At 52.9% G+C, this 16,466-nt stretch overlaps 1 protein-coding gene across 2 annotated transcripts in view; it reads left to right on the forward strand.

Annotated features, from left to right (window-relative positions):
* The first annotated feature begins 65 nt into the window (after positions 1-65).
* Positions 66-16,466, forward strand: part of SYNGAP1 (synaptic Ras GTPase activating protein 1) — a 30,152-nt gene continuing 13,751 nt past the window's right edge. For both annotated transcript variants that reach the window (XM_063096973.1, XM_063096974.1), the window contains exons 1-7: positions 66-132; positions 3,274-3,395; positions 5,669-5,774; positions 11,968-12,059; positions 12,503-12,624; positions 14,593-14,746; positions 14,974-15,072. In XM_063096973.1, the coding sequence (XP_062953043.1) occupies positions 66-132; positions 3,274-3,395; positions 5,669-5,774; positions 11,968-12,059; positions 12,503-12,624; positions 14,593-14,746; positions 14,974-15,072 (762 nt within the window). The remainder of the gene's footprint in view (positions 133-3,273; positions 3,396-5,668; positions 5,775-11,967; positions 12,060-12,502; positions 12,625-14,592; positions 14,747-14,973; positions 15,073-16,466) is intronic.

Here is a 16,466-nt window from a genome sequence, read left to right on the forward strand (position 1 = left end):
CTCTCTCCCCCTCTTTCTCTCTTCTCTTTCTCCCCCGTCCCCCCGCCCCCTCCCCCCCAGGCCTGATGAGCAGGTCTCGCGCCTCCATCCATCGGGGGAGCATCCCCGCGATGTCCTATGCCCCCTTCAGAGGTACGGTGGTGGGGGAGGGGGAGGGCCAGGTGGGGGGGCAAGAGGGGGAGGGGCAGGGGGCGGGGGAGAGCCGGGGCCAGGGAGGGGAGGACCGGGAAGGAAGGGGTGGGAGCAGTGGGGAAGGAGGGATTGGAGGCCAGAGAGATAGGGGTAGATAAGGGACGGAGAGGCCAGGAAACAGGCTTTGAAGGGGGACTGAGGGGAAAATGATGAAGGGGAGAGAGCTCCAGAAAGGGGTGGGAAGGTAGAAGGATAGCGTTGGGTGAAGAGCTGCAGAAATAATTTGGGGGTGGGAGCTGAATGATGAGGAAAATATCTAGGAAATAGACGGACAGAGTCTTAGGTGAAAACATAAGGGTGAAAAGAGAAGACAAGTAGATGGGGGGAGATATGGTGAGGGCTTAGAGAATGGTAGGAGGGTAGAAAAAGAGAGGAGGATGGAGGGAGAGAAGGGGCCAGATGGAGAGAGAGGGAGGCAGTGGGGGGGTGGGAGGGGGATGGAGGGTCCAGATGGAGGGAAGAGAAGAGAGAGAGGGAATGGGTCGGGGGAAGGGAGACAAGGGCAGGGGAGAGGGCCAAATTATGTGTGGGGGGGGCAGATACAAGTAAGATTGAGTGATGGCAGTAGGGGCCAGGTTAGGATCCTGCCCCATACTCTAACCCTCCTTAAGGCCCCTGACCAATGAAATGTAACCCCTAGGGTCTTTTCTGCTCTCTTCACTTCACCACTTTTACCCCCCTCCCCCACCTCCAATCCTTATTTCCATTCCCCCTCCCTTCTCTACTGTCCATCACCTATATCTTTCCCCCCATATGGTGTCCGTTCCTTATATGAGTCCCCCTTCTGTCCCTCCCCTGTATCAGTCCCCTTTCTGGTGTCCATTCTCTCTCTCCCTCTCTTCTATCTGGTAGCTCCCTTATAGCTCTACCTCCTCTCTACCCCCTCTCTACCCCCTCCTTCTTAGCCCCCTTGTCCTAGCCGCCCTATTAGGTCCACTTCATTTCCTCTGCCCCATGTCTAGTTGAGCTCTTCTGATGTATTCTCTTGTCCATAGGCATTTATCATCATCTCTACCTCCTTTTCTTTTAGATCCATCCCTGCCATTAGTCCCCCAGCCCATTTACTGTTCCTTACCTACTCCCCATCTTGTCGCAAGTCTGTGCTTACCCACTTTTCCTTAATAGCCCAGCTCTTATCACCATTCCTTTTATCTCCTCTACTTTCTGGAATGTTGGAGATTTGGGGTGAAAAGACAAGGTTTTGGTGGTTGGAACAAGTACTAAAAGGGATCCCCATCTAATCCCTTGTGGGCTTTCTTATCCTAGTAAAAATTTCCCCCCTTTCAGCCATGTTCCTCTGCTTCTTGCATCTTACTCTCAGAATCATTCTTCCCTAAGTCCAGACTGTGTGTGTGTGTTCCCAGAGTTGCTCCTGAGCTGAGTTCCCTGTGTCCTTCCCAGCTACCAGGAGAAAGATGCCCCCTGAAGTCTAACCTGCCTCTCTTGGCTGCAGCCTGAACCAACCCCTCCCATAATGGTTATGTGTATCAACAGGTTTCTCCCCTGGGTATACTGAGTGTCTGAGTGCAGTGGGTATGTTGCTTGCAATGTCTGCAGTCTCAGAGCCTAGATATTTGTAATCTCTTATCTAGAAAGTATTGGTTAGGAGTCTCTGAAATGGCATTGAGATAGTGACAGTTTCAAAGTATTGTGGTTTCTAGATAGTGGACATCCATATTCTAGGGGTTCATCTCCCACTCTGATCTGGAGGTTGGGTAAATTTGAGGGATATGTTGTAGAAAGGGGCTGGATTTTCAAAACTCTCCTACTCAGGGTATTCTGTTGGAATGAAGCTCAAAGACCAGTTCTCCTGCAGTATGCCCATGAGTTATCCTGTAAAGGTGGCAGAATTTGATTTTTCTTCCTCTAAACCCTCTCTAACTGTGATATCTTGAGCCTAATTTCTATCACTTTGATGTCCCAATCTGACTTCTCTCTTACTTCCATAGGGCTTGTCCCCTGAAATCCTTGTGTTGATGTGTGGCATTGGGGTTTAAAGGAGAGGCAGTTTGCAGAGGGTGTCATGGCAAGAAAAACAGCAAAGTTGGGGAAGGGGGACCCTGGGCACATCTCTGAGTATGGGCAACCCTTGATCTACTGTTTTTCTCTTCTGGAAGTTTTGTTCCCATCTCCAGCTCTCATCTTTGGAGACCCCCTATATGTCACCAGGCTTGGATATTCCATTCTTCCTTCCCTTCTTTCTTCTTCAAGCTCCTTTCTAACTGTGCACTGCAGAGTTGGCTTTCATCTTGTCCTTGGAGACTAGGTAGGGAGGGAAGGCAGTATTGAATCTTTGATCTCTGGACATGGAATGGGGGAAGAGATCCATTTAGTCTCTATTCATCCAAACAAGGGCATATTCCCCACATTCTCTTGCCCTGGCTCCTCCACAGCCAGATGCTGACAAAAGCCATCTTCTCCCTACCACCAGAAGAACCAGAACTTTCCCCAAAGGATGAACAGAGTTGGACTAGGGGAGGAGGGAGCAAAGGAGGGAGGGGAGGGCTCTTATGTCTCTGACTCTGTGAACGGGTAAGCTTCCCTTCTTCCTCTTTTCTGGATGTTTAGCTCTCACAATCTCATGACCCAAATGTTCCTACACACACACATACCATCCCTCTTTCCCACAATTGTGTGGCTTTCCTCTTACTCTCTTGCAGATGGTGGTGCCACCTTCCAAGTCCTTGTCTTCTGCAGTTATTTGGATGCCCTTCCTCCTCTCAGACACCTGCCACAACCTCTCTGTGTTTTTCTTCTGCCTCTAATTTTGCTGTACCTCTACTTTTTTATTTTACTGAAGCGGATGGAGAGCTCCTTCATCATTCTCTGCCCCCAAACATATACCCTCTCTGTCATGATAAAATTCCCTTCCCTGAGTCACCTCTCTGTATTTCTTCCCCCAAGTCTACAGAGCTTCCTGTGATATGATTCCCCTCCTCTCTTTCCCCAGATGTAAAGCCTTTAAAGTTGCCACCTTCTTCAACTGTGATCTCCTCAAGGCGAGTGGGGTCCCTTTCTCCCACTTTGAAGACTCTCTTCATAAAGCCTCCCTTACTGTTTCTGTGTGTCTCTGTCCCCTAGATGTACGGGGACCCCCTATGCACCGAACCCAATACGTTCATTCCCCATATGATCGTCCTGGTTGGAACCCTCGGTTCTGCATCATCTCGGGGAACCAGCTGCTCATGCTGGATGAGGACGAGGTGAGCAGGGTGAGGAGGTTGGGAAAAGACCCCTGGGAGAATGTATAAAGAACCGTGGGGAGAGTCCTCATTAGTGAAGGGGAAAGAGACACAAAGAAGGCAAAGAAGAGAGAAACATTTGCAAGTGGTGGGAGGAGGGTGGCCATTGAGATTTGGGTTGGGGTGTGATAAAAAGGGCAGTCATTCTCACACCTTCCACGGGAGGTTTTTGAGAATCATGAGTAGTGTTGGGAAGGAGATGTGGTTCTGAAGATTTGGGGGTGCCTTCTGTTTTCACCCTGTCCATATTGTGGGGTAGGTTAGAATGGGGAAGGGAAACTGAAGGGCTTGAAGAAGGGGTAAAGAAAGGGGAAGGCCTCCCCTCCAAACTGATCCTCAGGACCCCCTCCTCTTCCTCCACTGAGCAAAACCCATCACTCACCACTCCCAGTCCTTTCCTCAACATGAGGCAGAGTGCAGTAAGGAGAAATTGAGGGACCCAGACAAAAAGCAGGGGATAGTGGGGTTTTCGGGTAACTGGGAAAGGGTTGGAGGGTACCAGGAGAGATGACAGCGGTCTTTGGATCTTGGTATGGATGGGGGTGAAGACTGAGAGGGTGCCTGAGATACGGGTTTAGAGAGACACTGAGGGGGCTTTTGTCAGGGACTGGCTGCATCTTGGGAAAGAATATAAGGGAGGAGATGCCTGGGGAAGAGGGGAACTGGGAGTATGGGGAGTTATCTAAAGGCGTAGGACTGGGGTAGGGGCAGGGACTAGGCAGAGTGCGGGAGGACAAAATGGACAGAGGGCTTTTATGGAAGGTGGTGGTCATGTAAGAAGATTTGAGAGCCTGGGGAACATGGGTTCTGATTTGGGAGCTGTGTCTGCAAGTGGAGGGTCCATCGGAAGAAAGAGAGGATGCAAATGTGAAGGGTGGATGCCCCACGGGTATGGTTCAGGGAATGGAGGTGATTTAGTAGAAAAAGTTTTAGAGAGTGGTAGGGTAGTGTAGGAGACCAAAGAGGTGATGAGAGATGTTCCCCGAAAGCTATTGGGGATGGTATGTAGAGGCAGGGCTAGAATTGGAATTAGGGCTAACCAGGGTGTGGAGGGACCTGGGGGGTAGGTGAGAGTGTGGTGAGATGGCTGGGTAGAGATCTTCCAGGTCACAGAGTAAAGTAGAGGTGTCTAGGAGAGGACAGGGTGACTTTGAGGGGAGAGGTGGTTTGGGGAATCTAAGTTTTGGGCATTGGAAGGCATTTGAGTGATTCACTAGTGGTTACCAGCCTTGATCAGGGTGTTGGAGTCTGCAGGATGAACTGGGGAAACTGGAACCAGAAGGAGTGGGAACTGTTGTAAGGATGAAGAGGGAGGACAATGGGTGGGATAATGAAGGAATGGCAGAGATAGGGACAGATTGAGCAAGCTGAGGGGTAATTGGAATGACCAGAGTCTGGAGTAGGAAGGGTGTATGTGGGAGTGCAGAGGTGGATGGAATTGAGAAAATGAGCAGTGTGTAGGGCCACAGGGAGTTGGAATTGGATGTGTTTTGAGTTAGAGTTGGATGGGTTGTGGAACTGGGGCTGGGGACTAGTGGAGGGTCTGGTTCCTGTGGCTCCAGGGGAGGTGAAGGAGATTGTAGGGTTGGAGAGTTACGGAGGTTGGGATGGAGGTGGCCAGTGGGAGTTGAGGGTAAGACTCAGGGAAAGGTAATGGCTGAAGGGAAGAAGGGAACTGAGAGATGTTGTGGGGGTGGAGAGAGATGAAAGGTGGGGGAGGTGACCAGGCCCTCTGGGGGGAGGGGAGGTTGGGTCCCAGTCTGGCCGCAAGCCTGGCCGTGGGAGGGAGACAAGCTGTGGATCCTGATTATAAATGCAGCTTCTGCTACCCCCGTGACAGGCTCGGAGGGAGAGAAGTGGGTAAGGGAGGTGGGAGGTTGGGAGGAAAGCAGGGAGAATGGAGGAAGTGAAGGTCAAGGGGAAACTGGATTCAGGAAGGAGCTCATTCCTGATGAATTGCAGGAAGAACTGAGTAGGGTTTGGGAGAATTCTCTGGAGGGTGTTTGAAGAGAAATGGAGGGAGCAAAGAAGAGGGTGGGGTGGGAAGGAATGAGAGAGTGAGACTGGGGAGAAAAGGGAAAGAGAAATCCACTCACCCAGAGACACTTGAAGAGAGCGTGGAGGGGCAGAAGGGGGGCAGGCCGGGTGGAAAGGGAGGCCCACCTTTCGTTGGTGGGGAGGGGAAAGGAGGGACAACACGGCCCAGGAGGTCTGACACATCCCGCATCCCCTAGATACACCCACTTCTGATCCGGGACCGGAGGAGCGAGTCCAGTCGCAACAAACTGCTGAGACGCACAGTCTCCGTGCCGGTGGAGGGGCGGCCCCACGGCGAGCATGGTACGGCGGCCGAGCAGGCTCTCGTGCCCCGAACAGTCGCGGGGAGAGGGCTGCGGTGGACAGGGCTGAAAGGCGCGGGGGCGTCGGGCACCTGAGGGGGCGGGGGGAGGGGGAAGTCGGAGCGGGCGGAGACAGTCTCGCATCTTTAGCGGAGACGGCGCCCTCCTTTGGGATGCGGAGCTGGACGGGGGCTGTGGGTGAGAGGCCCCAGCGGGCCCTTGCTCTGCTTCGCTCCCTTTTTCCTCTCCAGCTGCGAAGTTTGACTGTTTTCCTGGTGCTTGTAAAAATAGTCTCCTTAGATCTTCAGCCTCCTGTCAGAGTGTTTCTGCCCCTGCCCCTCCCAGCCCTTGCTCTGGGATCTTGGAGAGAATGACCCAGTTCCCCCTGTCCTCCCAGACCTCTGCCCCACCCCCATGCTCCCGATTCTTCTTCCAGAACTTCAGGCCTGTGGTCCCTCCCTCTTGCCCCCCTTTTTCTCTTCTCATCAGCTGCTTCTATTTTCTGCAATTGTATCACCCCCCTTCTCTTTACTCCCTGATTTCTCATTTTCTGTACCCCTCTTGATTCCCCTCTGCTCCCAGTGGAGTTTCCATCAGACCCCCATCTCATCTCCTTTCTGTGTGTCTGTAGAGCTGTCTGCTCGGGTCTGTCTCTCCAACTCTCTCCCTCTCTCCATCTGTCTTTTCCCCTCCCTCCCTCTGCCCCCCCACCCCCCTCTTTAGTCATTTAAAAAAAGATTTTTGTCTTCCTGAGAAGTTCGCTTAAAAGGTTTCCATGGGAACAGTGAGGGGAGATGAAGGCAGAGAACAGAGATCTGCAGCCAAGATGCAGAGAGACGCCCTCAGCCCCCGGAAACGCCCCCTTCACTGCCCCCTTCCGCTCCATTTCCCTTCCAAGACCCGAGATCCAGGTCTCCCATCCCTCCAACCCCCAGGTGACCCCTTTCTCCCACCTGCTTCTCCTCCCCTCAGGGATCCAGGCTAACAGTTAATCTCCTTTAGAGAGTCAGTGCCCTATCCCCATCCCTTGGCTCCCTCCAGCCTTCTTCTGATAGGTCCCGGCCTCACTGCCCTTGGGTACCAGCTCTGGGACCATGGGTGGGTGGGTGGTCAGGGATGTGTGTCATTGTCATGGAAACCTCTGACCATGGGAGTGTCTTGTGGGTAGCACATCTCTGTGAAGCAAAGCCAGGTGGTGGTGGTGGTGGAGTGTGTACAAAGAATGTGTGATGTCTGTCACATCTGTGTGTGAATGTGTGTATATGTGTATGTCATGTCTGTGTCTGGGAAAGGTGCGTATGTTTGCGTACACGTGTATTATATACCTGTGTGCCCAGGCCAGAATGCTCACATGCTCACAGAGCATGTTTCCTGTGCTTGGCTGCTCTGTGGACATATTCCCAATCTTTCTCCTTACCCTGAGCCCTCAAGGTCCAGGGGTCTCTGGCATGGGTCTCCTGTGTGTTTGGGGTGGGGACACCGTGTGTGTTTGGAGTTGGGGTGGTATTTGGAAGTTGCTGAATTGGGGTTCAATAGGGACTGGGAGGGGTGCCAGGGGGTTATATATTTGGGGAGGTTAATGAAAGTTGATAGCTGGTGAACATTTGGTCTTCAGGGTGACATGGAATGTGTAAAGGGCATGGAGGATGTGCAGGGGACAGAGGGGGGAACTTGGGTCTGCGAAGGTGTTTGCTGAAGCTGTGGACTCTCCAGCCCGGGAGAGGTCGCCGGACCGTAGAGGGACATTGGAATCCAGGGCTCCTCCTCTGCTGGGTGGAGCCGCCACCCCTCCGCGGTTTGAGGGGGCGGGGGTCCTGCTCAGGAGGGGATGGTGGGAGGCCCGCTTGGTTTTGGGGGTCCCCTTGCCCCCCTCCCCCGTCTCTCTCGCGCTGTCTCCGGGCGACGGGGCTCGTGACAGAGGCGGCCACGGCAGCAGCGGTCGCCTAGCAACGGCGGCGGGGCCCGGGCAACGGCGGCAGCGGCGGGAGCGGCGGCGGAGGGAGCCGTTCCCGCGGCCGTCACCGCGCGGCCGTCCCGGCCGTCCCGGGCCCCGCCGCCGCCCCCTCCGCGCCGGGTGGCGCGAGCCAGGCCGCGCCGCCCCCCCCCTCCGCACCCCGCCCCTCCCCCGCGCAGGGGCAGGGCCCCTCCCCCACCGGGGACACCCTCGACCCCCTTGGAGGGGGGCGGTGAGAGGTAAGGGCGGGGCCGCGAGGGCAATGAGCGCGCGTGGGGGGGGGTGCGCTGCGCGCGCGTGGGGCGGGGGCGCGCGTGTGCGTGGGCGCGGGAGGGGGTGGGGAAGCCGCGGCGGCGGCGGCAGCTGCTCCCTCCGCATGTTCTCGCTGCATCTTCCGAGTGGGGGGAATTATGGTAACCGGAGGGGAGGGCAGAGGAGGTCGGGGGGTCGGGGACTGCCTCGTGTCTGGGCAGGGTCTTGAGCGCGCGGAGGCGGCTGGTGTGTGGAGGTCTTGGAGCCCCTGGTGGAGAGGGCAGCCTGTGTGTCCGCGTGTGTGTTCGCTTCCATGCTCACGTCCCCTGTGTGTCGGTGCCATGTGCACACCGGGGCCCAGTTCCTCGTGCACACATGTGCAGCCAGCTGTGTGCAAGCCTGTCCTGTCTTATCCTGCATCGGCCTGTTTCCTGCCTATGGGGCTGTTAGGCCATCCACTGGCTGTGGGGCAGTTGGTGGCCATACTTGTCCATGTTAACTCTGACCCTGAGCATGCATGTTCCTGGCTAGGGCTCTACTCCTGTTAGCCTCCTGTGTATTGGAATGCGTGGCCGCATGAGCAGGATTTTCTGTGTCCCTGGTGGTAGGTGTGTGTCTTTGCATGTGTGTCCCAGCATTGGCCTGAGTATCTGTGTCAATCGCAGCATGGGTGTCCAGGGCGTGTCTGGATGTGGGTGGTGCGAGAGTGGTGATGGGGGCAGTGAGTGTGTGTAAGTGTGATGCTTGGAATCTTAGGGTGTATGAAATACCTTTGGGCTAGGCAGGTGTGAGCCCTTGCTTGGTCAGGGAGTGAGGACAGAAAAGGGGGAGGAGTGGGGTAAAGAGGAAAAGTGAGGAGAAGAGGGGAGAGGAGGAATGAGAGAGGCTTGAAAAGGAGAGCAGAGAGCCAGGGAGAATAGCCGGAGAGTGGGAAGGTGGAGAGTGTGGATCCAGACTTGGAAGAGAGAAGAAGGGCTAAGAGCTTAAGATGAGTAACTGGATATGGGATGTTGGGATTAGAAGGGGCCTGGGAGCTGGGGAGGCAGCAGGGAGGAGAGTCAAGCCTTTTGGTAAAGTGATCTCTGAAAGAAGAAAGGGAGAAAGATGGGAGAGGGCACTGGATTCATGTAGGCCCTGTAGGATCAGGCTTGCCTGGCTCAGGGGAGGCCACTCAGGCATTGAGGCTGGCTCACAGTGAGGCCTGTCACGGCAGGGACTGTCATTAGAGGTTCATGTCCCCAGCACAGAGCTTTGTTCCCTATTTCTCTGCTCTCTGTCCAGCCCTGTTCCTTATCCTTCTCTGGAAACCTCCCTCCCCTGGCTCCCCTTGAGAGCCACCAGCTGGATGTGGAGAAGAAGAAAGGCTAAAGGGAAGGTTAGGGATTGGGGGGATTGGAGGGCAGGGGGAGATTTTGTGGGTGATGGCAAGATTAGAGATGTTGGAGAGGCGGGAGTCCAAGCCCTTGCTGTGTGTGTGTGTGAGTGCAATTGTGTGTGTACACAGGGTGTGTACATGTGTGGGTGTGTGCACAATGCCTGTGTTACGGGTCTGTGTAGGTGGCTGTTATGTGTGTGCATGCGTGTATACATCGTGCAGGGATGAGACGTGGAGACTCAGGATTGCAGTGTGTGCTTTTCAGGTTTGCTCTGTGTGTGTAAGCGGGTGTGTGCTGTATTTTCTGTACATGTCACTGCATGCAGCACTAATAACAGGATGTCCTATGTTTCTGTCACTCTGCCCCCTTTTCTTCTGTTACTGTTATTCTTTTCTGTGTGGTAGTGAGAGTCTTTGTAAGTGTGTGTGTATGTGGCCTCTTTGTACCTGAGACTTATGTGTGAGTTCATGTATCTTAGTTCCTGGTAATATGTGTAAGGTTATATTACTTCCAAGAACCAAGTAAATCAATTAGCAAATTTGTGTTCCTTCTGTTAATGCTTTAGTTCCAAAGCAAAATTTTAGTGGATTTAAAGTTAGACTTTATGCCTTTATTATAGGAGCTTGTGTGTGAAAATAATAGCTGAACTAGGTTCTCTGAAATGAGAGTGAGGCAGCCATACCTGAGAAATGCAGAGAAATGTGACTAGGAAAGAGATACCTTGAGCCCTTGCATGTATTGCTTACTGTATAACAGAAGGATAATTAACGCATTTGCTCATTTTTTCTTTACTCTGGTAGCAATCAGGGATGCCTGTGTTGGAGTCAGAGAAGGGCTACGAAGAAAAGAGGGTTGTCTTGAGACAGAGTCGATGTGGTTGTACTTTTCATGTGAATGAAGGATGTTTGTGCTTTGGGTTATGGGGATACCTTTAAGTGGTCAGGATCATGGTGTACTCAAGTATGTATCTCAAGGATTAAACTGGCATCTCTCTGTGTGCAGGACAGGTGTATGTCTTAGGGTTTGTCTGTTTCTGTACTTTGCTGCTCACATGATTGCCCAGGGGATTTGAGCCACAAAGTCCACACCAGCAGCTCCCCTGTGGGTGTCTGGGTTCAAGTATGTACTGCCCAAATGCAGTGCTCACATATGTCTAAGCATGTATCCCGTGGGGTGTGTAGGCCTCAGAGTCTCAATAATGTGGATCCGCGGTAGCCCTGTGCTCAGAGTTGTCTGTATGTTCATTAAGCACATAGATCCCTATTTATTTTTTGTTATTGTGGTTCTCATATACACGTACCCCTACAACTCAGTGTATGTTTCTGTGCTGTACACGTGTTCCTGAGAGACTGATAGGGTTCTTGTGTCACGGGATCCACATTTTTGTATGTAAACTTCCTAACACCTAGGTTTTACAGGTAATGGGAAACTGGGGACTGATTCTACAGCAATTTGTAGGCAATTTGCAATTCTGGAAGCAGAGAGTGAAAAGGTAGTTGTGGCCCTCCCTGTTCTGTTCTGGAATCTAGAGGGTTAATAGACAGCTCTTCCGGTCCACCCGCCTCCCTCCAGCCTGTAGCTTCTTGTTGCCATGGAGATGGTAGCCCCGCCCCTGATGCAGCACCTGCCCCCCCATTGGCTGCAGTGGTGACTGTGGGGCTGAGGGGGGAGCCCAGGCCTGGGCAGCCATTCTGGAGCTGAAGCCGGAGCTTGGCATCCCCCCACATTCATTTTCCTCCAGCCCCTTGGCCCCTCTAAATTCCCTGGCAGCCAAGCCTCAGCTTTCCTATTCGAGCTACCATCCTTCTAGGCTCTTGGCAGACTAGCTTCATCTGCATTCACTTCCCCTTCTCCTCTCCCTACCCTTACTTGGGAGTCCCCAGAACCCCCACTCCCTGTGTCCTTCCCACTTCCTGCCCACTCCCCTATATTCTTTTCTTCTCCCCTTCCCTTCTGAGTCCCTGCCACTGCAGGGCACGTGGAACCAGCTGCTCCTCCCCCTGCCCCCCATCTACCCCTTCCTTGGATTTTCTGTCCTTGGGCTTCTCCCCCTGCCACTCCCCACAGGTCCCTTCCAAGACTCCCCCTCCAGTCCAGGGAGGGGGTCCTGGGAGGCAGCCCCAGCCCTCCAGACAGACAGAGATTCCAGGAGGTGGGGTGCAAGTGGAAGATATCCTCAGCTAGGGGAAAGGGAAAGCCTGCCTAAGGGCAATGACATTTAACCCATCTTTCTCCCAAGCTAGCCCCTCTGGGGTGGTGGGCACCAGGGACCTAGCCTCCCTGGTTCTTCAGTGTCTTTCATTACTGGGGTCTTACTGACCCTGTCAGCCATGCCTGCCTGCTGATTGCCAGACCCAGTCATGGGCCTAAGGCCTCCCACCCCGTCCCCCTCAGGGGGCTCCGGCTCAGGTTCCTTGCCCCCTCCTTCCCACCGTCAGCCTCTCCGCCGCCGCTGCTCTTCCTGCTGCTTTCCGGGGGGTAGGTGAGGCCGATGCTGAGGGGCAGAGGGAGGTGGGGGAATGCATTGGGGCCAGGGGTGGAAACCTGGGCTAACAGCCCCCCCCCCGACAACCCCTCCCCAACTTCCCTTCTGGTCCTTTCCTCCCCTCCAGAATACCACTTGGGTCGCTCGAGGAGGAAGAGTGTCCCAGGGGGGAAGCAGTACAGCATGGAGGCCGCCCCCGCTGCACCCTTCCGGCCCTCGGTGAGTATGTGAAAGTGTCTGCCAGATGTGGCTCAACTGGGCCCCCTCCCCTCCAGCCCCAGCTGGAGCCCTAGGATTCTGAGAAAGGGGGCAGGAGGGACAAAGAGAGAGAGAGAAAGAAAGATTGTGTGTGTGTGTGTGTGTGTGTGTGTGTGTCTCTGTCTCCCCACCTCTGGTTTCCCCCTTCTTGGCTCTGCCCCCTTTTCGGACCAGCCCTCCCACCTTCTCCAAGCTGGTGTATGTGTGTTTTTGTGTGCTCTTGCACTGAACCCATGGGAGCAAGGAAGACAAACTGGTATCAGGACTCCTATCCCTCACTCCTCACCTCTAGAGACTTCCCTTCCCCCCTCCATCCCACCTTCAACCAGGGGCTCTACCAGCTGAGGGGTGAGTAGGTAGAACTGACCCTGCCCTAACCAACCCCATCCGCATTTTCCCCCCAGCAAGGCTTCCTGAGCCGGAGGCTAAAAAGCTCCATCAAACGCACGAAGTCACAACCTAAACTTGACCGGACCAGCAGCTTTCGCCAGATCCTGCCTCGCTTCCGAAGTGCTGACCATGACCGGTACAGGGGCTGGAGCATGCTGGATGAGATGGATGCGATATAGGGGAGATGAGGAGGGCAGGGGGTTATCTGAGTGCAAAGGTCAAGTTGGTTGGGGAATGTCATGGGGCAGGGGACAGAACAGAGAAGAGCTAGGATAGGGCTTTGTAAGCAGCAGGAGAGAGGTAGGGTACAGGGAGAGGATGAGCAGAGGGGGCAGAAAGGGAATGAAGGTGAAGCCTAGGTGGGATTCCTCTGGCTCCAGCCCAGGATCAAAGGAGCTATACAGAAAGACAGAGAAGGAATGACCCGGAGGGGCATTTAAGGAATCCAGGAAAGGGGGCAGTGGGTTGGTGGGAGAGGGAGCAATAGGATCTAGGTGGAAGGGTGTGAAGGAAGGGAATAAAATATAGGGGTAGCAAGGTTGGAGTGGGACTGGCAGTGGTTGATATTAATGAATGAAGGCTAGCCTTAGGGAGCTTATCAGTTGACAAGGGAAGGGATAGTATAGAGCATGGCAGAAAAAGGGGAGGCTGGGGCAGGTATGCAGGGTGACAGAATAGGGAGCAGAGGCGGTGGGGTTAGTCCATGGACAGAGGCATGAGAAATAGCCTTTAGGAGTCCAGAGGGCACCGACCCTGATGCAGGGCTGAAGGAGACCTCTTGCTGTTTGCCTTTGTTATCTGATTCTTGGGGTCCCTCTCTGGATTTCCCCCTCACCTAATCACTCCCCAGGAAGAACCCTTTCCTCTGTGTCTGGCCACACCCAGGATTGGGCAGGTAGGAAGGTTGGGATAAGGTCAGTCACACCTTTCCCTGCCCCCATTCCATATCGCCAGAGCTGGATTTAGGGCCGGCAGGGGGTGAGGGCATGGTATTCCTGGCCGCGGGGGTGGGGGGGGCCGGGGGAGCATCGCGCTGACGGCAGCCAGAGCCACGATGACGGGGCTGCTATAAATAACTTCATGGAGGCTCCCACACCCGAGCTCCCCCTCCTGCTTTCCTACTGCTCTCTACTCTTCATCCCCTGCCCATCTCCATACTGCTTGCTATCCTAGCCCTCCTTCTGTGCCCCCAGCCCCCTTTATCTTCTGTTGTCCCACAGTGATTTTCTGCATTTCATCCCCTCTCAGCCCCCATCTCTATTCTCCCGCCCATATCTCCGGTTGCCCTTCCTCCTCTTCTACCATCCTCTATCTTTCTGCACATATTTTTGCCTCCCCTTTCTATTTCTTGCCTACCTCCTCTTTGTCAGTCCCCATCTTCAGTCTCTTGCCTTCATCCTGCTCCTTTCTGCCCAGCATTCTCTATTCCATATGATTTTCCCTCACACTTCCCCCTGGTTCTACTAAAACTTGTCCTCTTACCCTGTTCATTCATTCATTTGTTCATTCACTCATTCATTCATTCTTTAAATCGTTAAATGTTTATTAGGCATGAGCTGTGTGCCAGGCCCAAGCCAGATAAATATCTTTTTTTTTTTTACCTCCAGTTCTTTACTTGCAATTTTTTCCCTTATAGTGAGGCTCTGGTTTGTGGAGTCACCTGGAGGGCCTACCTAGAAGTGTCCCAGGCCCACCTTCTCTCTCCTTTTTCTTTCTTTTCTGCTGTGGTCCATTTCCAGGTTGAGATATGAGGGCACTTCAAAAAGCTCATGGAAAAACAGAAGTGAAAGATAATATGAATCTTTCCACGAGCTTTTTGATGTATACTTTTATTTGTGGGTGTCCTCAGTTCTCACAACCCCTTAGGTATGAACCAGGGGTACGGGAGTTTCTTGAAGAGTCTGGTTTGTCTCAATCCCTCATGTGTTTCCCCAGGAATAGACTGGGTTTCTTTCTGTCTGTGAACATGTCTTTGTGGAAAGTAGGTTCAGGAGGCCTTCTCTGCAAGTCTCCATCTTAGAGCCAGACTGATGACGTAGGGCTCCTGAGTGTATAATAAGAGTGGGAGGCCCTAATCCTGTCTGCTGAACCTCCTGCTTGCCAGGGCCCGGCTGATGCAAAGCTTTAAGGAGTCACATTCCCACGAGTCCTTACTGAGCCCTAGCAGTGCGGCTGAGGCCTTGGAGCTCAACTTGGATGAAGATTCCATTATCAAGCCAGTGCATAGCTCCATTCTGGGCCAGGAGTTCTGTTTTGAGGTACTGGGTCTAGTGGGCTGGGGAGGGCCAAAGGGCGGGATGATGGAGGGTGGGGGCAGAGAAGTCTAGAGAAAGTGACACAGGTGGGGATGTCAAGAAAACGGAAACCTCTGGGGCTGGGAGAAAGGAGGACAGGCCAGGGAGGAAGAGATAGTGGTGGAGTCTCCAGTTCTTAGGGGTCACCTGCTCTCTGGAGCCCCATCCTTTAACTCTGTACCCATCTCTAGGTAACAACGTCATCAGGAACAAAATGTTTTGCTTGTCGGTCTGCAGCCGAAAGGGACAAATGGATCGAGAATCTACAGCGGGCAGTGAAACCCAACAAGGTATTGGGGAGGAAAGGGGAATAGCATGTGCAGGGCAAAAGTTGAGCCACAGGGAAGCTGGGGGCCTAGGAAAGAAGGTGAGCTAAAGGAGGGGAGGCTTGGGGGAGGAGGGGACAGAAGTGTAAGGGATGAGCATAGGGTGACTCCCATTATTCTGAGTCCCCCATTTCTTTTTCCTCTTTCCAAACTGCTCCTTACCTTGTGATTTATTTCCCTACTGTAGAAATTATAGACTTACAGAGTTGATGGGGCTCTGGAAGTCCTCTGATCCAGCTTCCCTGCAGGCAGCAGTGCCTCACTAACATCCCAACAGGTGCAGTGTTTCTGCAGGACACGTAAAGTTTAGTTAGCCAAGTCTCTGCACCTTGGTTTCCTCTCTATAAAATTAGTGGGAATGGTGTTGGAATAGATGGTCTCTAAGGTCCCTTTGGCATAGAAATTCTACCAGTCTGTGTTCTTTCCAAGACTTCTACTTCTCAGGAAAAATCTTCCCAGTTCTGTCAGCTGTTCTCTCCCAGTTTCTAGCAAGCTCAGTCCTCGTCACCCTCCACTGGGGAGCTCTTGTTTCTCAGTTTCCTTCTTAAAGAACTCAGCCCAAGGGCCGAGCCCGTGGCGCACTCAGGAGAGTGTGGCGCTGAGAGCGCGGCGACACTCCCGCCGCGGGTTCGGATCCTATATAGGAATGACCAGTGCACTCACTGGCTGAGTGCCGGTCACGAAAAAATGACAAAAAAAAAAAAAAAAAAAAAAGAACTCAGCCCAAGATGCTGGACATGATCTGACCCATGGAGAGTCCAAACACCATACTCCTTTTCAACACATTGCAATATCACTTGAGCCTCACTGTGAGCTTGTGGTCAATTGTATCCCCTCAGATCCTTTTCACACTGACTGTCAAATCTCACCCATTCTATATTTATGCAATTCTTTTTTATTTTATTTTATTTTTTTACAACTTCTGATTGCAATTTCTGCAAGACTTTCCAGTTCTCTTCAAATTCCACCTTAATATTTTTGGCTGGTTATTCCAGGTTTTTAAATCTTTCCTACTGCTGATTGTGTTGTCTAGTGTATAAGCTACTTGTCTGTATTAGTTTCCTAGGGTAACAAATTACCACAAACTGGTCCACTTAAAACAACAAAAATTTATTCCCTCACAGTTCAGGAGGCTAAAAATCCAAACTTAAGGTGTTGGCTGGGCCATGCTCCCTTTAAAGTTCTAAGGAACTTTTCTTATCTTCTGGAGGTTGCCAACAGTCCTTGGCATTCCTTGGCTTATAGCTGCATCCATCTAATTTCTGTCTCCATGTTCACATGGCCAGTTTCCTTTTGTGTGTCTATGTCTCCACATCTCCATGTCTCCAAATCTTCCTCACCATATAAAGATAACAGTC

The sequence above is a fragment of the Cynocephalus volans genome, chromosome 5 (assembly GCF_027409185.1).
Source record: "Cynocephalus volans isolate mCynVol1 chromosome 5, mCynVol1.pri, whole genome shotgun sequence".
Lineage (NCBI taxonomy): Eukaryota > Metazoa > Chordata > Mammalia > Dermoptera > Cynocephalidae > Cynocephalus > Cynocephalus volans.